At 38.3% G+C, this 17,964-nt stretch overlaps 1 protein-coding gene across 3 annotated transcripts in view; it reads right to left on the minus strand.

Annotated features, from left to right (window-relative positions):
* Positions 1-17,964, minus strand: part of VTI1A (vesicle transport through interaction with t-SNAREs 1A) — a 356,897-nt gene that overhangs the window by 11,454 nt on the left and 327,479 nt on the right. For 2 of the 3 annotated variants that reach the window (XM_077823155.1, XM_077823161.1), the window contains exon 8: positions 12,904-14,936. The exons of the other annotated variant lie outside the window; for it this stretch is intronic. In XM_077823155.1, the coding sequence (XP_077679281.1) occupies positions 14,843-14,936 (94 nt within the window). In that variant the 3' untranslated portion in view covers positions 12,904-14,842. Of the gene's footprint in view, positions 1-12,903; positions 14,937-17,964 lie in introns of those variants that run through there. 3 annotated transcript variants of the gene reach the window in all.

Raw genomic sequence — 17,964 nt, forward strand, 5'->3', positions numbered from 1 at the left:
CTGAGATACTAACAAAGAAACCTTAATCTTAAAAAAAAAAAAAGAAAAAAGCCCACATGAAAGATAAGATGTTCCCCATTAGTATTGGTATCATTTCCCCTGGGACTACTTGTTTCCAAATATAGCAAAAGTTTAAAAATAAAAGCCCATTTTCACTAAAAGCAACACCACAGGGTACTTCTAAACATTTTTTTTTTGCATTCAAAACAGCTAGTGTGATATTTCATTAAGCAGTTATCAAGTGGCTGTTTTACTTCAAAAAATGTATTTACAGTTTCAAGATCTATGCTAAGGAGAAGACAATCAACCATACCGCATGTATCAAAACATACAGAGTTAGCCAAATCTAGTAGGCATGCCCTAACAATGCTTTTAAAATTGGAAAAAGCTACACTTTCCCCCCACCCCTTCAGATGAAAGCATTTGGGGAAGCTGGAGAGTAATCATGTGCAATTTTAAAATGATTGAAACCTTTTAGAAACTTGTATATGTATTTGATGTTTTGTTTTGTTTTTTTTTACATTTGATGTGTGTGTTTTTACTTTGGTTTTTCGAGTCTCAGTTTACAGCACCTTGTTTTAGTCGTACAGACCTTGCTGAGAGCTGGAGATTCAAGTGTTACCTTGGATAGGAAAAAAAAAAATCAATGACACTGCACAGCTGAAATTTGAGCTCCTTTTTGTTGCAAAAGTGTTAGTTTAGATGAGTAATTTATTTTTTATTGAAGGTAATTAAAGTCCATTTGAACTGATCCTTGTAGCGTGCAATAAGGCTCTTTAGTCAGGGGAAAGGAAAACAATTACTGTACATAAGGCTGATTAAGTAGCATGGAAGCATAAGACAATCCCAGATTCACAGCCCCATCTAGTTCATTTAGGACTGGAGTTTAAAAACACACTAACCACCTCCAGAGGAGCGAGATGTTTAAAATAGACACAAGATTCGTGAAACGGAATATACTATTCATTTTCCTCTGGATGTTGTTTGTTTATTTATTCTGTGTTAGTAACATTTATGTATTAATATTTAGGAAATATATTTTCTGTATTATTAGAAACACACACTTCTAAAGCATCCATCACTGCAGTATTTGTGGTCTCGATATAACAATTACATAAACGACAATTCACAGAGTACATGAAATATATTTAAAAGAACAAAACAAAACCTGTGGAGAAATGCAAAGGTTAAGGAACTGCTGAGTTAGGAGAGAAGTTGTGTGGCATTAGAGAAAGAATCCAGATCAAGTGAATAGTCTTTTAATAGCAAAATACATTCAGCAGTTCCTGTGTTTCATACAGGACAGTAGACATTAGGAAAGGGACCCAACCCCAGGAATGTAGTAACCCAAACTCCATTAAACATGCATGGAGAGGATTTTCAGCCTGCTGTGCAGGGAGTTACATATCCAAGCTCTGTTAACAGCAGTAACTGTGCATCTAATTTCCTGTGCGTTGTGCTGAAAATTCACCCCACAGATTTTAGCTCCATGTCCTATCACGCACCAGCCATTGTTTTATTTATATTTGTGGGGGGTGGGGTGAGCTGTAAAAATGAAGCCTGGAAACAATCCCTCTACTTTTTCCTGAGTGTCATAATGCACAGAAGGGATACACAAAGGAATGGACACCCAGGATGCCTATGGATAAAGTAGGAAAGTATTAACTGAAAAAAGGAGGAGTAAAAACAAGAAGTGCTAAAATTTGAGGGCAATACCATGAAACTTGTTCTAAACCTAGACTCTGTGGAACTGGCATTGTCCACGTCACGCACTGGCAGAGGCCTCCTTGTAGACAGATTTCTTTAGATCCCGGTTTTAATCTTTAACGCCCTCAGTGGGGAAGGCGTAGGTAGTTCAGAGAACAGCTCTCCTTTTGTGACCCACAGAGACAACTGCAACTCCCCAGGAATGCTGCAGGATGTTCTCAGTGGATGGTCTTTGACTGAGGAACTCCTTACTAGCAGAGATCAGAATGAGCGAGAGCTTGGAAGTTTTCACATCACAATGAAGAAGGTTTCCTAAAATACCAGAAGCTGAAGAATCATTGAAAGAAACTAACCCACCTAACCACCCTCCTGAAGTTAAAGTGGTTGCATATAAGAATGGGGAGGATCCATTATGGACAGCCTGTAATTATGCCTAGGTGTTTCAGTGAATGGTGGACTAGAAATATCTAAGACGATGATCATAAGGTGATAGGGAGGGAGGGAAGTTTTCAGAAGAAGGGAAGTCTGGGTATGAGTGGAAGGTTATCCATATTGTGGCTGTAATCTTGGGAGGTGCTGAGTGCCCTTAACTGCCACTGAAGTCAAAGGGAGTCCCAGGTACTCAGAACCTTTGAGGCCCAGGCCCTAAAGGAGCTGGTTTTGCCAGTTCCACTCTCATGCTTCCCTTCTAGGGAAAGAGCAAAACGCCACACTCCTTTTGCTGCCATACTAGCAGGACGAGAATTTAAAACCATCTCTCCGTCTGTACACAGGAGTGAAGGCAGAAAGCCAAAATGGAGACTACCTTCCATGGGCTCAATGAAGAATTGTTGCAGATCATGAATGTCATTTATCATAAGGCTCCAGAAGGTATTTCCAGCAGAAACATCACTTCTGATGAAGAAGGCTCTTTATTTATTGTAATGTAGCTGTAGGTGCATGAGATAATCATCCATATACGTGAGATAACCATCCATATACATAAATACATACTTGAATATCCAAGCTACCATCACATCTGCCCATGAAACCAAAGAGTCCCATGTCCTTCACTAAATTCCCATATCTTTCCTTCCCAAACTACACCCTCAGTCAACCTGCTCTCCAAACACCAGAGATGGTGATGGTGGGGAAGAAACCAAGATGGTCTTTGCACTGTGCCCAGAAGGCCAGGCTATAAATGATTCACTAATAGATAAGGTTCTCCAGGGAACACATAATCTGATAAATTTCTTCCCTATGTAAATTCTATAATAGCATAAATTCCAGTGGGGAGCATGTGATTGCTCTTTGTAAAAGCAGCAGGGGGGTCGTGGGGGGGGGGGGAAAGGATGTGCCTGTGGCCAAATTTAGTTTCTTCACCTTGGTTTTTCCAAACCATTGTGAAGCACGAGCAACCCAAGTAAGAGATACACGAGCCTTTTTTGATTTTTGAAACTGGTTCACATCAAATGGACCTATTTCTCGAGTCACAAGAAAATTCTAGTCACATGGCTCCATCCTCCAGGTATACCTGGCATTTTATTGTATGGAATACATCAAAAGAGTTTGGGTCCCTTGTAAAAGTTTTTAAAGGGAAAAATCACTGAAGAGCAGTATAACTTTTTTTTATTATTATTCAAAACTAGAACCAATATTCTGGATTCCCACACTTTGGTGTGGACTCAGAGAGAGCTGTGCTTTGCTATACGGTACAGCAGAAAATACAGACCCAGTATAATTAGAATTGCAGCCGTGGCCTGTGGGATCTAGCGATTTGGACATATTTTATTTAACCAGCTTAGTAAAAGGTAATATTCAGCAGCTGTGATCTATAGCAGAATTACAATTTTCAGGGTCAAGGAGGGATTTTGATATTAGGAGGTTGGGCAGAATTGCTGTAAAATCTCATGAGCTGTCGTTAAAAATAAATGAGAAAATAGGTTATCCAAGAGTCATTGTAAGGGAAAAATCAATAGGTTGTGTCTATTCACTTGGGCTATCAAAATCCTTGAAATTTGAACAAAAGTTTCACGTTTAGTGTGCTGTAGGTTTTGAAATGTAAGTGGTGAACGCTCAGTGGGTACAAATTCATTGTGCTGTGCATTCAAACAAGAGGAAAACCTTCTGAAGTTCTGGAGTTCCCTATGAAGATAGTACTGTATCTTGGTCACTAAATTAGACACGTTCAGAAGCAATTTTAGCTAATTGATGACAAATGCACTCTTGAAAATATATATTACATTTCCTTATCTCACCCTGATTCTCTGGGGTCCCTCCTTCCTCTGGTTTACAACTGAAGCAGAAAAGGGTTGGAGTCCTGGAACCTTGACAACTTTTTTGCCTACTGAGAAGCCATCAACGATAAAGGTTGGAAATGAACATTATTGATAACCTTGCTGTACACATAATTCATGTGGAAAAGGAGGATCATTCTCATTCAGAAACAATTAATTTCCCCCCTGACACAATGGTTCAAAGCAACCTCAGCCTTTTAAATATGAATAAGCATAAGTTTAGAATATGCAACTATTAGCTATTCCAACATCCACAAATGATAAAGTGGGGTCTTTGTTTAAATGTCCATGGAACTTCTGAATTTAAAAGTGTCACAGTCACAGATGAGGAGTATGTGCAATTCTGGAGATTTCTATTGGCTCCAACTGAATCAGAGAGGGTAAACGAGACATGTAGTAATAACAACACTTTATAGTAAGCTTTTGGAATGCAATATTTTATTTGATTTGCCAAGCAATATACTCTACAAGTCCAATTAATGTTTAGTTCAAGATAGATGATGCAAATGCATTACCTGTACACACAGTATGTAAATGAATTAGCGGACAATATGCAATGGAAATGGACATCCAAAAATAAATTAGCTCACCGAAGTGCAGCATTGCCCTGAAACTAAACAGATTCCTTTGACATTCAATCGGCAAAAGCCTGATGATGATTTGCAAAATGTTGTTTTGATAGTGGAGGGAGCATGTGAAATGGAAAAGAACTGAACTTGTCACTGTCATCTGAATCCATCCAGTCTGAGGAACAAAGGGGTATTTAACTAAAATATGAACCTGACATGCTAACACTGCATTACTTTCTCAGGTTTACAAAGTAAAAAATTTTAAACTGCATTTTTAAACTTTGAGCATTTCTTATGACACCCGCAGCCTAAGTGATCCAGATAATGTAATCTAACCATCATTAGAAACCATGAAATTACAATTCCTCCGGGATGGATATTTATCTCTCTGTTACATACAGAAAGGCGATTAATTAGTAGCTCTTTCAGTGTTTCACATTACTGTGTACTAGGGCTGATTAAAATCTAACTACAGAACAGCTATAATAGCTAACAAATAAATTGAGGAAAGTTTAGCTGGGGCAAGGAAAAGAACCTTAAAAAGAAAACTTTTTTTTTAAAAGTATATCCTTTTAGAAGTAGAGCACTTCAAATCCAAACCATAGGCTTCCTCTAACTTCCATTGTATACTGCAATAATTACAGTTATACCATTTTACAGCAACCTTGACATTTGTGTCAAATAATTTTGAAGGTGGTAACATTAACAAAATAGACATTAAAGTTATAGGCATTATACAGCTTACATACAGAATGTGACATATGAAGTATTGGTTCAAATTACTTACTCTGAAGTGTAAATCAAAGTGCTTGGCCATCCTGGGTGCGTGTGGACTACTCACACATACTGTATAGAATACACATACACTATCGACCAAAATCATATCTCTTGTTCACCATTACTGACTTGAATGGAATTACACAAAGGCATGTAAATTTGGCCTGTGCGCATGTGTGTATTTCCAAGGGTTTCACACATGACAAACAAATTTGGGTACCTTAAATTCCGGGTAAATTAACTGACACACCTTAAAGGTGCATGATTTTCAAAAGGCACTTTCTGAAAATATTGAATGTGTTTGTAGTCAGGCAGCTCAAGAATTGATGAATCTAAGATCACCAGTGGCTTTTGAAAAATCTGTCCATATTTTAGATGTGTATATATATATATATATATATACACACACACCCACACCCATACCATCTGGAGGAGCAGTGTGATAAAACTTTAAAAGAGAATCCAAACCTGTCTGGGGAAACAGTGGACTTTTTTTTTTTTAAACTTGGACCAGGGAAACAAAAGGTTGGATTGGCTAATGTGAACCCAGAAGTCCCATTCAAAAAAATCCCCAATCTGCCTCAGCAAATGCTTCTGAATTTTATATCAGAACAGATCACACCCAGCTGTATTGCTCATGCACTCTCTTTTGTGGTGGTAAATGCAGCGGAATTACTCGAGAGACCTTTAAAACGAAGTGTAAAAAAGGGGAAAGGACACCTTATCTTCTGTTCCCAGTCCCAAATAACTGAACCAATGATTCCTAACCCTCTCTATTGGGGCATGTATTGTGTATATACTGCTCTCTTCTGGCTGCCTATACAAATTTTAATATGCAAAATATTATTAAAAAGTGAAATAAAAGGCTGCGTAAACTGAGGGTAATGGAGTCATCTTCATGGCCTTGTAGCTAAAATGTGACCCTCACTCTACTCTTTCATAATTCACCTCCAACACAAGTAAACAGGAACTCCCTCAATATTTCATTGTGTTTTCCTATATACCTAGCACAGCTTTAGGGTGCCTGGAGTTGATGTTTGGTGGCAGGAGCATGGCACCTCATATTTATCAAGCTGGAGATAAACAGAGCTGTGGATTGAAGGCAAGTACAAGACAAACAGTACAAGGTAAACAATACTGTTAATACAAATGAATTTGTGCACTTAGCTATTTTTTACCTTAACCAATAGCTGAATTTCATATTCTTAGCAGATGTAGCAAGGACAGCTAAAATAAATACAGAAGATTTCAGAAAAGCACACATGCTCACACTCGCAACAGCCAGTTTAAGATCCAAATTGTTGACGCCATCATTCATAGTGTATTTTGGGGGAGTTCTCTGGCCTGCGTTATACAGGAGGTCAGACTACATGATCACAATAGTCCCTTCTGGTCTTGGAATCTATGAAAATAGCTTTCAGCGGATCTGGTTTCCTCTATTGCAGCGGCAAGAGGAAGGACAATTTAAGCGATAGTCCAAAATTTAGAATTTATCTACAGACCAGATCATGAAAATCCTTACTCTGTTTTGCCCAGTCAAAACTCCCCCTGATCTTAATGGGAGAAAGTACGTCAAGGTTTGGCTGTATCAAAAGAGGAACAAACAACTGAACCATTCCCGTGCTAATTTGTCACATTCTCTATTTTATGTCTCTTCTTTAATGGGAATATTATCCAATCCAGAGGATTAACATAATACCTACTTATAGTGCCACTTAGGCCCTATTTTGACGTCTTCACTGGGATTTAAGTGGTACAAGGGGTTTGTGCTGAGGTTCTCTGCATAGAGAAAGAATTCTACCCTAAGTGTGGGACCTGGTATTTTCAGGGCAGGAGTAGAGTTCTGATGCCATGTGTGTGAGAAACACTAGTATGCTTCCTTTGCTAGAACAGAGCAAAACCAACCTTCTGCCTGGTGTAGAGATATCTGTGACAATTAATTCTTGAGTTTCCAGAGAGGTTCTAAGAAACTACAGGCAGAGCAGACAAGTTTCAATCCATGTATCAAAACGCTTCAAGATAGAGGAAACAACATACAAGCTCAGAAAGAACATCTATCTTTGAGTCTCCAGATCTTTTCAATACAAAAAAAGCTGTTAAAAATCAGTAGAATGGAATCCATTAGGCTTTTACCAATTCTTGTTTGATATTTATTTCAAGCATGACCATCCTATGTGTAATAAGGTAGAATATATACACTTTGCACTTACACAGCACGTTTCATCCAAGGATCCCAAAGCACTTTACAAACACATTAAGCTTCAGAATACCCCTGTGAGGTAGGTAAGTACTATAACAACAGATGGATAAACTGAGGCAAAGAGTAGACTTTGTGACTTGCCCATGGTCACACGATATGTCAGTAGCAGAGTCAGAACTAGAACATCAGAACCTCCCTCAGCACTAGCAGTAGACACAGTCCATCCCATATACAGGTCAGGTAGATCATAATCCAAATTTTCAAAAGTGTCCATTAATTTTGGCTGCCCAACCTGAGATACCTAGACCCTGATTTTCAGAGGTGCAGAGAAGCCGCAGTGCAACCTAAGGTAATGGGTACAAGACAAGTGTTCATCTTTAGAAATCAGGTCCATGGAATCTCAAGGCAGGTACTCTGAACCCAAAATCAGAAGGCACTCCTGAAAATGTGGATGACCGGGTCCAACCATCTGACTTCCCGAAGGTAGGTTTTTTTAGGATATTTCTGAAAAAAAGGACCTAACTGGTTTTTATGGGATTTACCCTTCCCCCATAGAGAGTTCTGCTTTTCCACTGCTGTGAATGGTCCCTTGCTTATGGCACCATTTCTTGTTTTAACCTTCCCATTTTATAGCATTCACCAGAGTAAATACTGCTAATATAAATATTGCTAAGTAAAACAAATGAGTTCAACTCTGAAGAGATGCACAGGTGCAGAGAGAGGTACAAAGTTTTCATGGGCACACCCTTCTCGGCATTTACATCACCTGATCACATGCTGTGCCCCAGTTGGGTATTGAAGGTGCACTTGAGTGGGAGACACCCACATTCAAAAGGACCCTTTGTTCTCTCTTGGAGCACTCTGAACTTGTTGCATACACCCTTTACCTGGCTGCTAGGTGAGACTATATTATCTCAGTAATATATGGCTGATTCTCCACTGCCAACACCTCACATAACCAGGTATACTTGTGAGTGTCCTATGCTACCAGATCAGAATGGTGACATTTTACAATCACTTAGAGGTGCGAGGCAATAGAGTGTCATACTGATGTGTGTGTGCGTGGACAGTATCTAGCACAGCAGAGTTCAATCTCTCCCATGGGGCTTCTACAGGCTCTCTCAGTGCAAAGAATCCATAGAAATAAATAAATACAGGCAACAAATACAGCCGGAGTGCATTTGTGCTGCTATTACGTTGCTCGCTGTGGTGACAGTCATAGAGTTTAATTAATCCATTCAGCAGTCATAGTAACTTTTACTAGACAATAGGGTGATTGAACAGGTGAAGGGGCTGAATGGCGGAAACCAACAAAATAGCAAGGGCTTGTACTTGGGCCAAAGCAAAGGTAGCTACAATGGCACTCAGAACACCATTGACATGCAGAAGCAGGGCTTATCATGTGAACATCTTGCGTACAAGAAAGCAGTGGAAACCCCCCTTCTCCCCCGTACAATTTTTAGCTCGGCTTTTTGAAATTGTTATGAAGACACTTTTTATTTTAAATATATAAACCTTCCCCTTCCTAGCATCCCTGTATTGTAGAGTGGGTATCCAGCTAATCATGGAGGGTCGTAAGTACCTGAATCTCTTGGAATGAGAAAGCGAAGTTTACAAAAATCTGGCTAGAACTCATGCTATCCCATGTAGGATCTCAGAATTAAACTAAGTAAATCTCCACAGAGCTGAAAACAGGGAGAGATGGGTGGTGAAGGGGAACCTCCTGTTGATGACATGGGAGTTCACATTTGCGGTTCACATTGCAGTAGAGGCCATATCAGCCCAACGGCTTTACAGTCAGAGGTTTAGACAAAATTATAGGTGCTCTGGGCAAAGTGGACGATCACAAAGTTTTCCAGAGATGCCCCTCCACTTGTGGATACTTTTTTGGTCATGCAATATGACATTGACTTTGATTCCTACGCAGTTTTTCAAACAGAAAAAGGTAATGCTGTGTGTGTGTGTGTGTGTGTGTGTGTGTGAGAGAGAGTGTGTGTGTGTGAGAGAGAGAGAGAGAGAGAGAGAGAGAGAGAGAGAGCAGCACAGATTGAGAGTTGACCGCTCTCTCTGGATCTGTCCCCTATTGAACTCATCTGGGAAGAGATGGAGATAGAAGCAACGGATCCCAACATTGCTGAGCTTTTATGGCCATACCTCCAGGAAAAGTCCAAGGAAATATCAGTGGACTTTCTTGAGCAACAGATCAATACAGTGCTTCATATCAGCCAAGCTGTTATTCATGCCAAAGGCAGTTGTTTGGATGAAGGGAATGACTGAGTGCACAAGTTCACTGTATCACAGTATATAGTTTTTTTCCCCCTGTAGATGCCTTAATTATTTATGTGTGACAAATAAAATACATCACTTCAGGATGATAAAGTGGTTCTCCCTCAACGTGCATGTTTGTTTCCTGCTATATTTAGTCTAAGCATGTGCATATGTGTTGCATATGCACATATGTCACATAAGTTTATATTCACATGAACACAAATGGAGAGTCCTTTGAACAGAACCAAAGATGCCTATTGGTGGTGGAACAGATACAGCTCTTTAGGGCTTGTAATGATGACCAAAAGCCAGTGACTTGGTGGTAAAATATTCATCTGGTGTTTCCCTAGCCTCATGTGACTACGGAGATGACAATTATTATCTGAGTTAGTGCAAAGTGCCAGACTAACTTCACTGAATAGAATGGCTTTACTGGGTGATATCTCATGATGTACCACCACTTCTTATATCATCATCTCTGCGACAACACCTGGACAGGAATGCACTTCAAATACTATACCGTATCTCTAACCACACTGTGCATTCAAATGTATAGAATAAGAAGAGAACAAAGATGGGTTATTATAAACCAAAGAAAGCATAACATGTATTTTGCTTTTGACTATTTCAGTGATAGATTTTACCATCCTGAAATTATACATATATTTATAAAGTTTGAATTTTCTTCCTACCATAATAGGATTATTTACCATCAAAAACAAACTACACACACAAATAAAAATAAATATTTTTCCTATAAAAAGTAACACTAACTTTTAGCTTCTTGAACCCAAATTCTTCAAACTACATATTCCATAAAAAATCTCCAAGCAGATTATAGGCTGTTGACAGGCTAGAATCACAACTATGTAAGTCATGACCACAGTCAACAATTTCCTTATTGGTAATTCCTGTATAGCTCCTTCCCCCAAAGAAAGTCCTGTCCAGATCTTGAAATTTGAATGGTGCATTTCAAAACAAAAAAAAGGACAAGAATTATTTGTATTTGGGTGTGTACAAAAAGTTGTTAATTTGTGATTATGTCAAAAAAGGTGGACATAAATATTTATGATTGGAAATTTCATTATTTAAAATTATTCTATAGATTTGCTAGTAACTCCAAGATGAACTGCCTGCTGTACAGGTTGCAAATTAAGTACGATTATTTTTCTCTTCTGCACTTGAATATAACTCACAGCTAAAGTCATTTAAAGGGGTTAACATCAACCTTAATTAAATATTAAAGTGTGCCCATACCTGCTGCTATTGTTGCCCTTAGAATAAGATATAACCTATTTTTGACAAGTTTTCATCTTTCTCTGTGGAAGACGCTACATGAAACCAAATCAGTGGCAAAGAGGAGGGTAATGAATAATCTATTTCATATTCCAACAGTACCCAGAGCTCCGAGTGGAAAAATATTCAGTCAGATGATAGCATGAGGCTGCTGAGGTACCACATGACGCAGCTAATGTTTAAATAATAATAATAATAAAAAAGCGATAAACAAATCATTAGCCCTTAACAGTTGTTTAATGCAATTTGTTAATGAACGTAATGGTGGGGACTAATAATGAAAGAAAATAAAAACGTCTAAATAGGCGCCAAGTTGCCAGTGATGCTCAATTATTTCCTTGTCAAGTTTTTATGATTTAATGAGCTCCTCTGGGACTGACGGCTGTCAGTCAGTCGTGACTTTTTGACACCATTACAACTTCAAATACAGCAGCAGGCAGGCTGTTTTCCTCGGATTTGAAATACTGAAATGATCTGACAGGTTTAAAGAAAAGATGTGCAAAAAAAAAAAAAAAAAGAGAGAGAGTGTTGCTATTTCTTTCTTTCTCTTTCCTTTTTTTTTTTTTTTCTATGGGGCACACAATCTCTGGATGCTGTTTGGTAATGAAAACCCAATCACAGAGGTCATTATCTGATGAGGGTTTTTTTGGAACTGGCAGGTTTTTTCCCCCTTTATTTCTTTACTTAATGATAACCCTCAATGGGTTTGCCCCGCATGGGATGGTCAGAGCCGCACAATTTTGTTCACCATTAATTTCAGCCTTTGAAGCTCAGTGCTCTGAAGCAGCAGCAAAGAAAACCCCCCACCAAGCTGGCTCCAAAATAAGACAATCCAGCCTGCCTTAAACAGAATAGCAAATGGCCTTCCATCCCAGAGATGGGAACTGACGTCAGTCATGCTACATTTTCTGATATTTTTCCCAAAACGTATAGCATTTAAAACTCTTTAAAACTTAAGCGTCTTTAATTAAATTGCTTTTGATTTTGGATCAGCATAGACTTAGTTTATTGATTCCGCTAGTGGAACTCTTCAGTGAGTATGAATTTTACTCACAGCAGCATGCATGTGTTTTAATTTGTCATTTTCGACAAAGACTTGAAACATTAAGAACGTTTTACTCTCTGAGATTTACATTTGTAAGTACTTAGATTCACACATAGATCCACTAAAGATGTGACAAAAGTGGTTCAGGGGAAGTCTGAACCTGGCGGGGGGAAAGGGTTACTCTACCGGTGGGTATTTTGCTTCTCATGTATTATAGCACCAACCCACTGTGCAGCTGACTAGTTCCAACTACGCTCTTAATCCAAGTCACAAAACGTCCACAGAAATAAACGTGCTCAACCTGTTCATTTCCAGAGCAGGTGAAAATGTAAAAACGACCAATGGGACCGTATTTTGAGGACCATAACATACTGATCCCAAGACACTTGTGCATTCGTTTATATTTACATCGTTAAGCAGGTGTCGGGGCCGTATGCATGAGACGGTGGCATGAAAAGTGCAGTGAGTCACGCTCATCTGGAGTAAAGCTAGTCTGGTATTTTCTTTGTCCCTTGTTCCTTTCCCAATGGGGATAACTGATGAGATCCCAAACTCCAAATTTATACTGAGGCTGTGGGATCCAATTACCACTGAGCATTTTTGGTGATACCGGCAGGTGCCTAAGTGGAGTGGGCAGCCCAGTCGCAGGCCTCATTTAAGTAGCTTTGAACAGATTCCCCCCACAATAATCACTGAAACAATACCAGGTGTCAGAGGAGCAGCCATGTTAGTCTGTATCCGGAAAAAGAACAGGAGGACTTGTGGCACCTTAGACACTAACAAATTTATTTGAGCATAAGCTTTCGTGGGCTACAGCTCACTTCATCAATACCAGGAATGTCCAGTAAGTGGAAGGACTTTAATATTTGCTTCTTGTTTGTTTTAGATTTACAGTAGTTTGTCATTTAGGTAAAAGATTTATGGAAATATGCACCTCCCACCTCCTTGAATAAATACCCATTAATGATGGACAGTTTTCCCCTTCACCCCCTGTCCATGTCCCATGTCACATGAACTTAGTTTCACACCATTACTAGAAGATAAAGGCTGAAGTTCTCCTCACACAGCACTAAATGATTTATCTGACTACATGCATGCCCTAACCGGTTTCAATAAGTACTATTTCTCTGGTGAATCTTTCCATTGTTCATATTGTTACTGTGCTTTGACAGGCTTATTTATGTTGGTAAAATCAATGGTGTTTCAACCAAGTTATTTGTTTCTATGTAGAAAAGACAGTCAACATGTTTCGGGCCAAATTCTGCTCTCAGCTGTTTGAGCAGGGATAACATGGGAATCAACGGTGTCTTCACAGATATGTCCAAAGGCAGAATCTCTGAGTTTCCAAAGGCACAAAAGGAAGTTAAGAGCTCTACTCCCATTAACTTCCAAAGGGGTTGGGTACCTAAACTGCCCTTTGTTCCTTTGAAAATCTCCTCCTAAAATATTTTATGGCTTAGGTTCAAGGGCTCACAAACTCTCTAGATTCATAAAATTTGTAATGGATTACATATAATGAGTTAAAACGTGATCATGCAAAATCTTTTACTGCATAACCAGAAAACTATCTTTGCTAGAGCTATGAACATGTTTATAAACAAAAGGAACTAGATGCCTCTGCCAAAGAGACAAAGCCAACAGGATGGAAACACACATCCCCATTTACACACTAATCTCCTATTAGATGAAGCTTTTATACAATATATCAGTGAACAACATTTGTTAGTATAAATTAACATTTTCACACTTTCTATTTAAAAAGTCAGTGATAAGTTTGAATTCAATTCATTAAAACTGTTTTCTGCACATGAACTCATTTTCATACCCATACTTAAAATCCTTAATTCTGTTTGCATTTAATGTAATCCTATTGTATTTGTTACTGAAATATTGATCTAGGTTCTCTTTGCAGCTGGAAAATAACAGATAAGTATTTTTACACATTTTTAAAATAGACTACTGGTTGTTTTTTTACCAGAATATATCTTAGCATTGGAACAACGCAAAGCTGATTCAATACTATGTGCCATGGTCACTATTAAAGATTGGGCAAGTAATGCACATATCATAGTTGGGTCTTGGTGCAAATGGAAATGTTTCTAATAGTAAAGAAAGTTGATGTGCAAAATTGTGTCAGATATAGTAGTAGGTTCACATCAGGTATTAAACACCCTCTGACGTGAGGTGATGTCTTTTTTAAAATTAACTACTTAACATTTATTATGGACACTTATGAACAGGAATGGCTCACATGGGACAGCTTCACTTTCTACATCATTTGGTTTCTGCTTTACTCATATTCTTTGATGTCACAGAAGATCAGATACTGCTAGATATTTATATACCCAACACAAGACAAGAAAAGAAAAGTGTGGAGACTCTTCCCCCAGCCCCAAACTCTTGCAACTTACAAATGAATCAGCTGGTGTGAAATTTGACACACATTAATTCTGCTTAGTTATGATTTTTATATTAAAACCCATATACGAAGATTCCAAAAACATTCATTTTAAGGAAAAAAAACAAGGGAAAAAATGAATCCACATGCAATCAATAATACAAGATATTTTTACACTACTTGCACCTGAGTTGAACAGCGGCAAAGACAGGGAGATTCTGTCAGTGCGAGAGTGATTCATGTGACCACTTTGTCTTAATTACTCAGAACAAGCAGTTTGTTGCTGTTTAGTGAAGAACCAAGATATCAGTGTCTCTTGACAGAAAAATAAATAGCCATCAGGATGGTGAAGAAGATGATGATTGCCAAGATAACTATCAAAATCCGGTTTTGGATGATCCTGAAAAAAACAGAAAAGAAAAAGAAAAAATACAGTAAAACGAAAGAATATTTGTAAAACAATAAAAAGGTGGACCTACCTCAATCACGTATCTTGGAGATAAAACATTTGCCCACAACTTCAGCGAAGCACCTATAAAGACTACTGCATATTCTGGAATGCTTTTATTTTTCCCTCTCAAGTTCTAATGTTTCTAAGTATTTCCTGATGCAGCTGTTAGAACCAGTTCTTAATCTAAACAAATTAATAATTTGATCACACAGCATGTTACAATTCACTTTTAACTTGTTTAAACAATTAAATAATAAATCGTGATATAATCCAAGCAGGGCAGGGTGGTCTGTAATAAAAAATACACTAATGACTCTTAAACCAATATGTAACCTTTGCGATGTTTCTTTCTCTCTCTCTCTCTCTCTCTCGTTTCCTGAACAATTTGCTTATTTTCAGGGGATTTTGCCATTAAGGTACAAGATTCCAAGGAAACATATGTCAGTGAGGTACTTACTTGTACCAAAATACCAAGGGAGAAGAATAAAAGATAGTTTTGAAGAAAAGGATGATATAAAGAAGCAAGTGTCAAACTGTGAAGCTTATGTTATAAAAGCCTCATCTGTCTCTGTAGCATACATTCACTTACGGTAATAGGCAAATGTTACATTTACCGTGTAGTAAAAAGATGGAAATCAGTAATAATAAAAAAGATGCCAGAAGAACAAACACCTAATATCATTCAAACATTTGTTGGGAACAACCCCTCTTGTAAAAACAGAAATTGCATCATTTTAGATTCTACTTGAAATTAAGTGCTCAATTTTATATATATAATACACACAAATATACATATATTTGTAAATTTAACAATGGAGACTATAATTTGGATCCATCTGGCATAAGGCTTGGATTTTAAATATTTTACAATATTGTTTCCCCTTTCTACGGAAGCAAAATATTTCCAGAAGCCCCTCACGCAGCAGGAACTTTTGCAAAACATACTTGGATGTAACACATCATCTGAATGGGCTATAAATAGTGAAGGAGGAAAAACCCCAACCACCCTGTTCATTTTAGTTTCTTTTGCTGGGTCAACAACTGCAAAAAGAAAATAAATGTCCAGCCAGCCAAAGAAGAAACATGCACTAAGAAGAGGTACAGCATGCTTTGCGATATGTTAAACTCACTCTGGTGCCCAAATTTCAAAGGGGGTGGCAATGCAGTTTGTTAAAGTAAAAATGTGATAGGTAAGAGGAGAGTCCAGAGAGTAGAGGGGAGTTTTCCTTGCTAAATGGTTTTTGTTTGAGCCTGAGTGGATATACATAGAGTATGTACTGAAATGTATAAATATATAAGGATGCAAGTTTAATCAACTTCAGCTCCCTCCTTACTCACCCCCACTTTAAAAAAAAAAAAAAAGCAAATGGATGGATGAAAACTGTCACATCAGACAAACACACTCCCCTGTGACACTCTAAAAGGACTAGCTCTCTATCCTCCTGACAGGTTACAAAATGATCACATTTGCTGACACATCTTCCGCAAAACTGCTTTACTGCTTGTGTCCACTTTCCTAGCAGGAGATGAATGGCCTGCTTTGTCCTCATTTATCACTTAAAGCTGAACGAAGATCTGTCTTGTTTATTTTTCCCTTCCTCACTAGAAAGGCTCAAACACAGCATTAATTCTTTTGCAATGACAGCTAATTCAAACTTAACAGGCAATATTTACTCTGCCAAAGGGATGGTGGGGCAGGGGAGAGGGGGGATTCTCACTCTTAAAAAAACATGTAACAGTCTAACAAAATAAAGCTAATTAAGGTTCTCCCTGGTTTGCAGTTCAATGTAACACCTGAACGCACAGCTTCCCTTTATGGCGGTGTGACATTCTCTCCAAAACACCTGATAACAAACGATTTGCCCAAGTGGATGCATGAAAACCAGAATATGTATTTACTCAGTCACCCTCATCAGTCCTGAAAAGAAACTCAGCAAAATTGAAACTCAGCAGTGAAATAGATTAAAAGCATGAAAACTCTTAAAAAATTCTGCCTTAAGTAATATACAGTACAGCTGGGTTGACAACCATTTTATTTGTGGGATGAGGGCTCCAAGGCATCCATAATGCTAATTTACAAAGGATTAACTGTGGGTGAAACTTGCTTAATCTAACGCATAGTTAGGCAAATGCATACATAACATACTGAATGCTTAAATCATCTACTTGTATCTGGCCTAATTAATTTTGTTTCATCATTTCAGGCTGAGATAAATACATAAATAAAATGATCCTTCCCAAAGTCTTATTTCTGATTCTCCAGCTGCACACCTGATTGCAAGATTACTTAATCTGCACCCGTGTCTCTAAAATCCTCCTCACAAGGACACTGAGCTATACATGCAGCCACCTGTATCTATCTGATAATTAAAGGTTCAGTTTAAGTGTGAGTCTAGGAAATACATATCAAAGTTCAATTTCTAGGAATCTGAATTACTCTGCTCAGTGCAGCAAAAAAAGAAAAAAAGTTAAGAGGAACAATTTAATCATCAAATAGGATGGATGTTATCAAAAGACTCCTCCACTGAAGCATTATATAGTTTTATTAGCCAAGTCTACAGTTAAAGAGTCATTTTATATATATTTTTTTAAATGCTGGGTTCGACTGTTTTACTTTCAAATGCACAAACAAAATTCAACCAAATGCAGAGTACCAGGAGGACAGGGCTGCACAGAAAATGGATGAAGAGGTGTTGCAGCAACAGGACAACATTGTGGAGGGGTTAGAGAACAGGGAACATGCTGAAGTCTGGATCCGGTCACTGTGGCTCAGACTGAGAACACAACGTCTGGGCGTCAGCACGTTTCAGAGTCAATAAGCAAGGGCAGTCCTTCAGAGTAAAGAAAAAATCAAGTGGAAAGGGGGGTTTGAGTGATACCACGTAGTCATGCCAGCTCACAGTGGTAGAACAATGGTTGGCATTGGCAGGACCCATCTGTAGAGGAGCCTACTGTACTGTCACAGCCAGACACTGCT

The sequence above is a fragment of the Eretmochelys imbricata genome, chromosome 7 (assembly GCF_965152235.1).
Source record: "Eretmochelys imbricata isolate rEreImb1 chromosome 7, rEreImb1.hap1, whole genome shotgun sequence".
NCBI lineage: Eukaryota > Metazoa > Chordata > Testudines > Cheloniidae > Eretmochelys > Eretmochelys imbricata.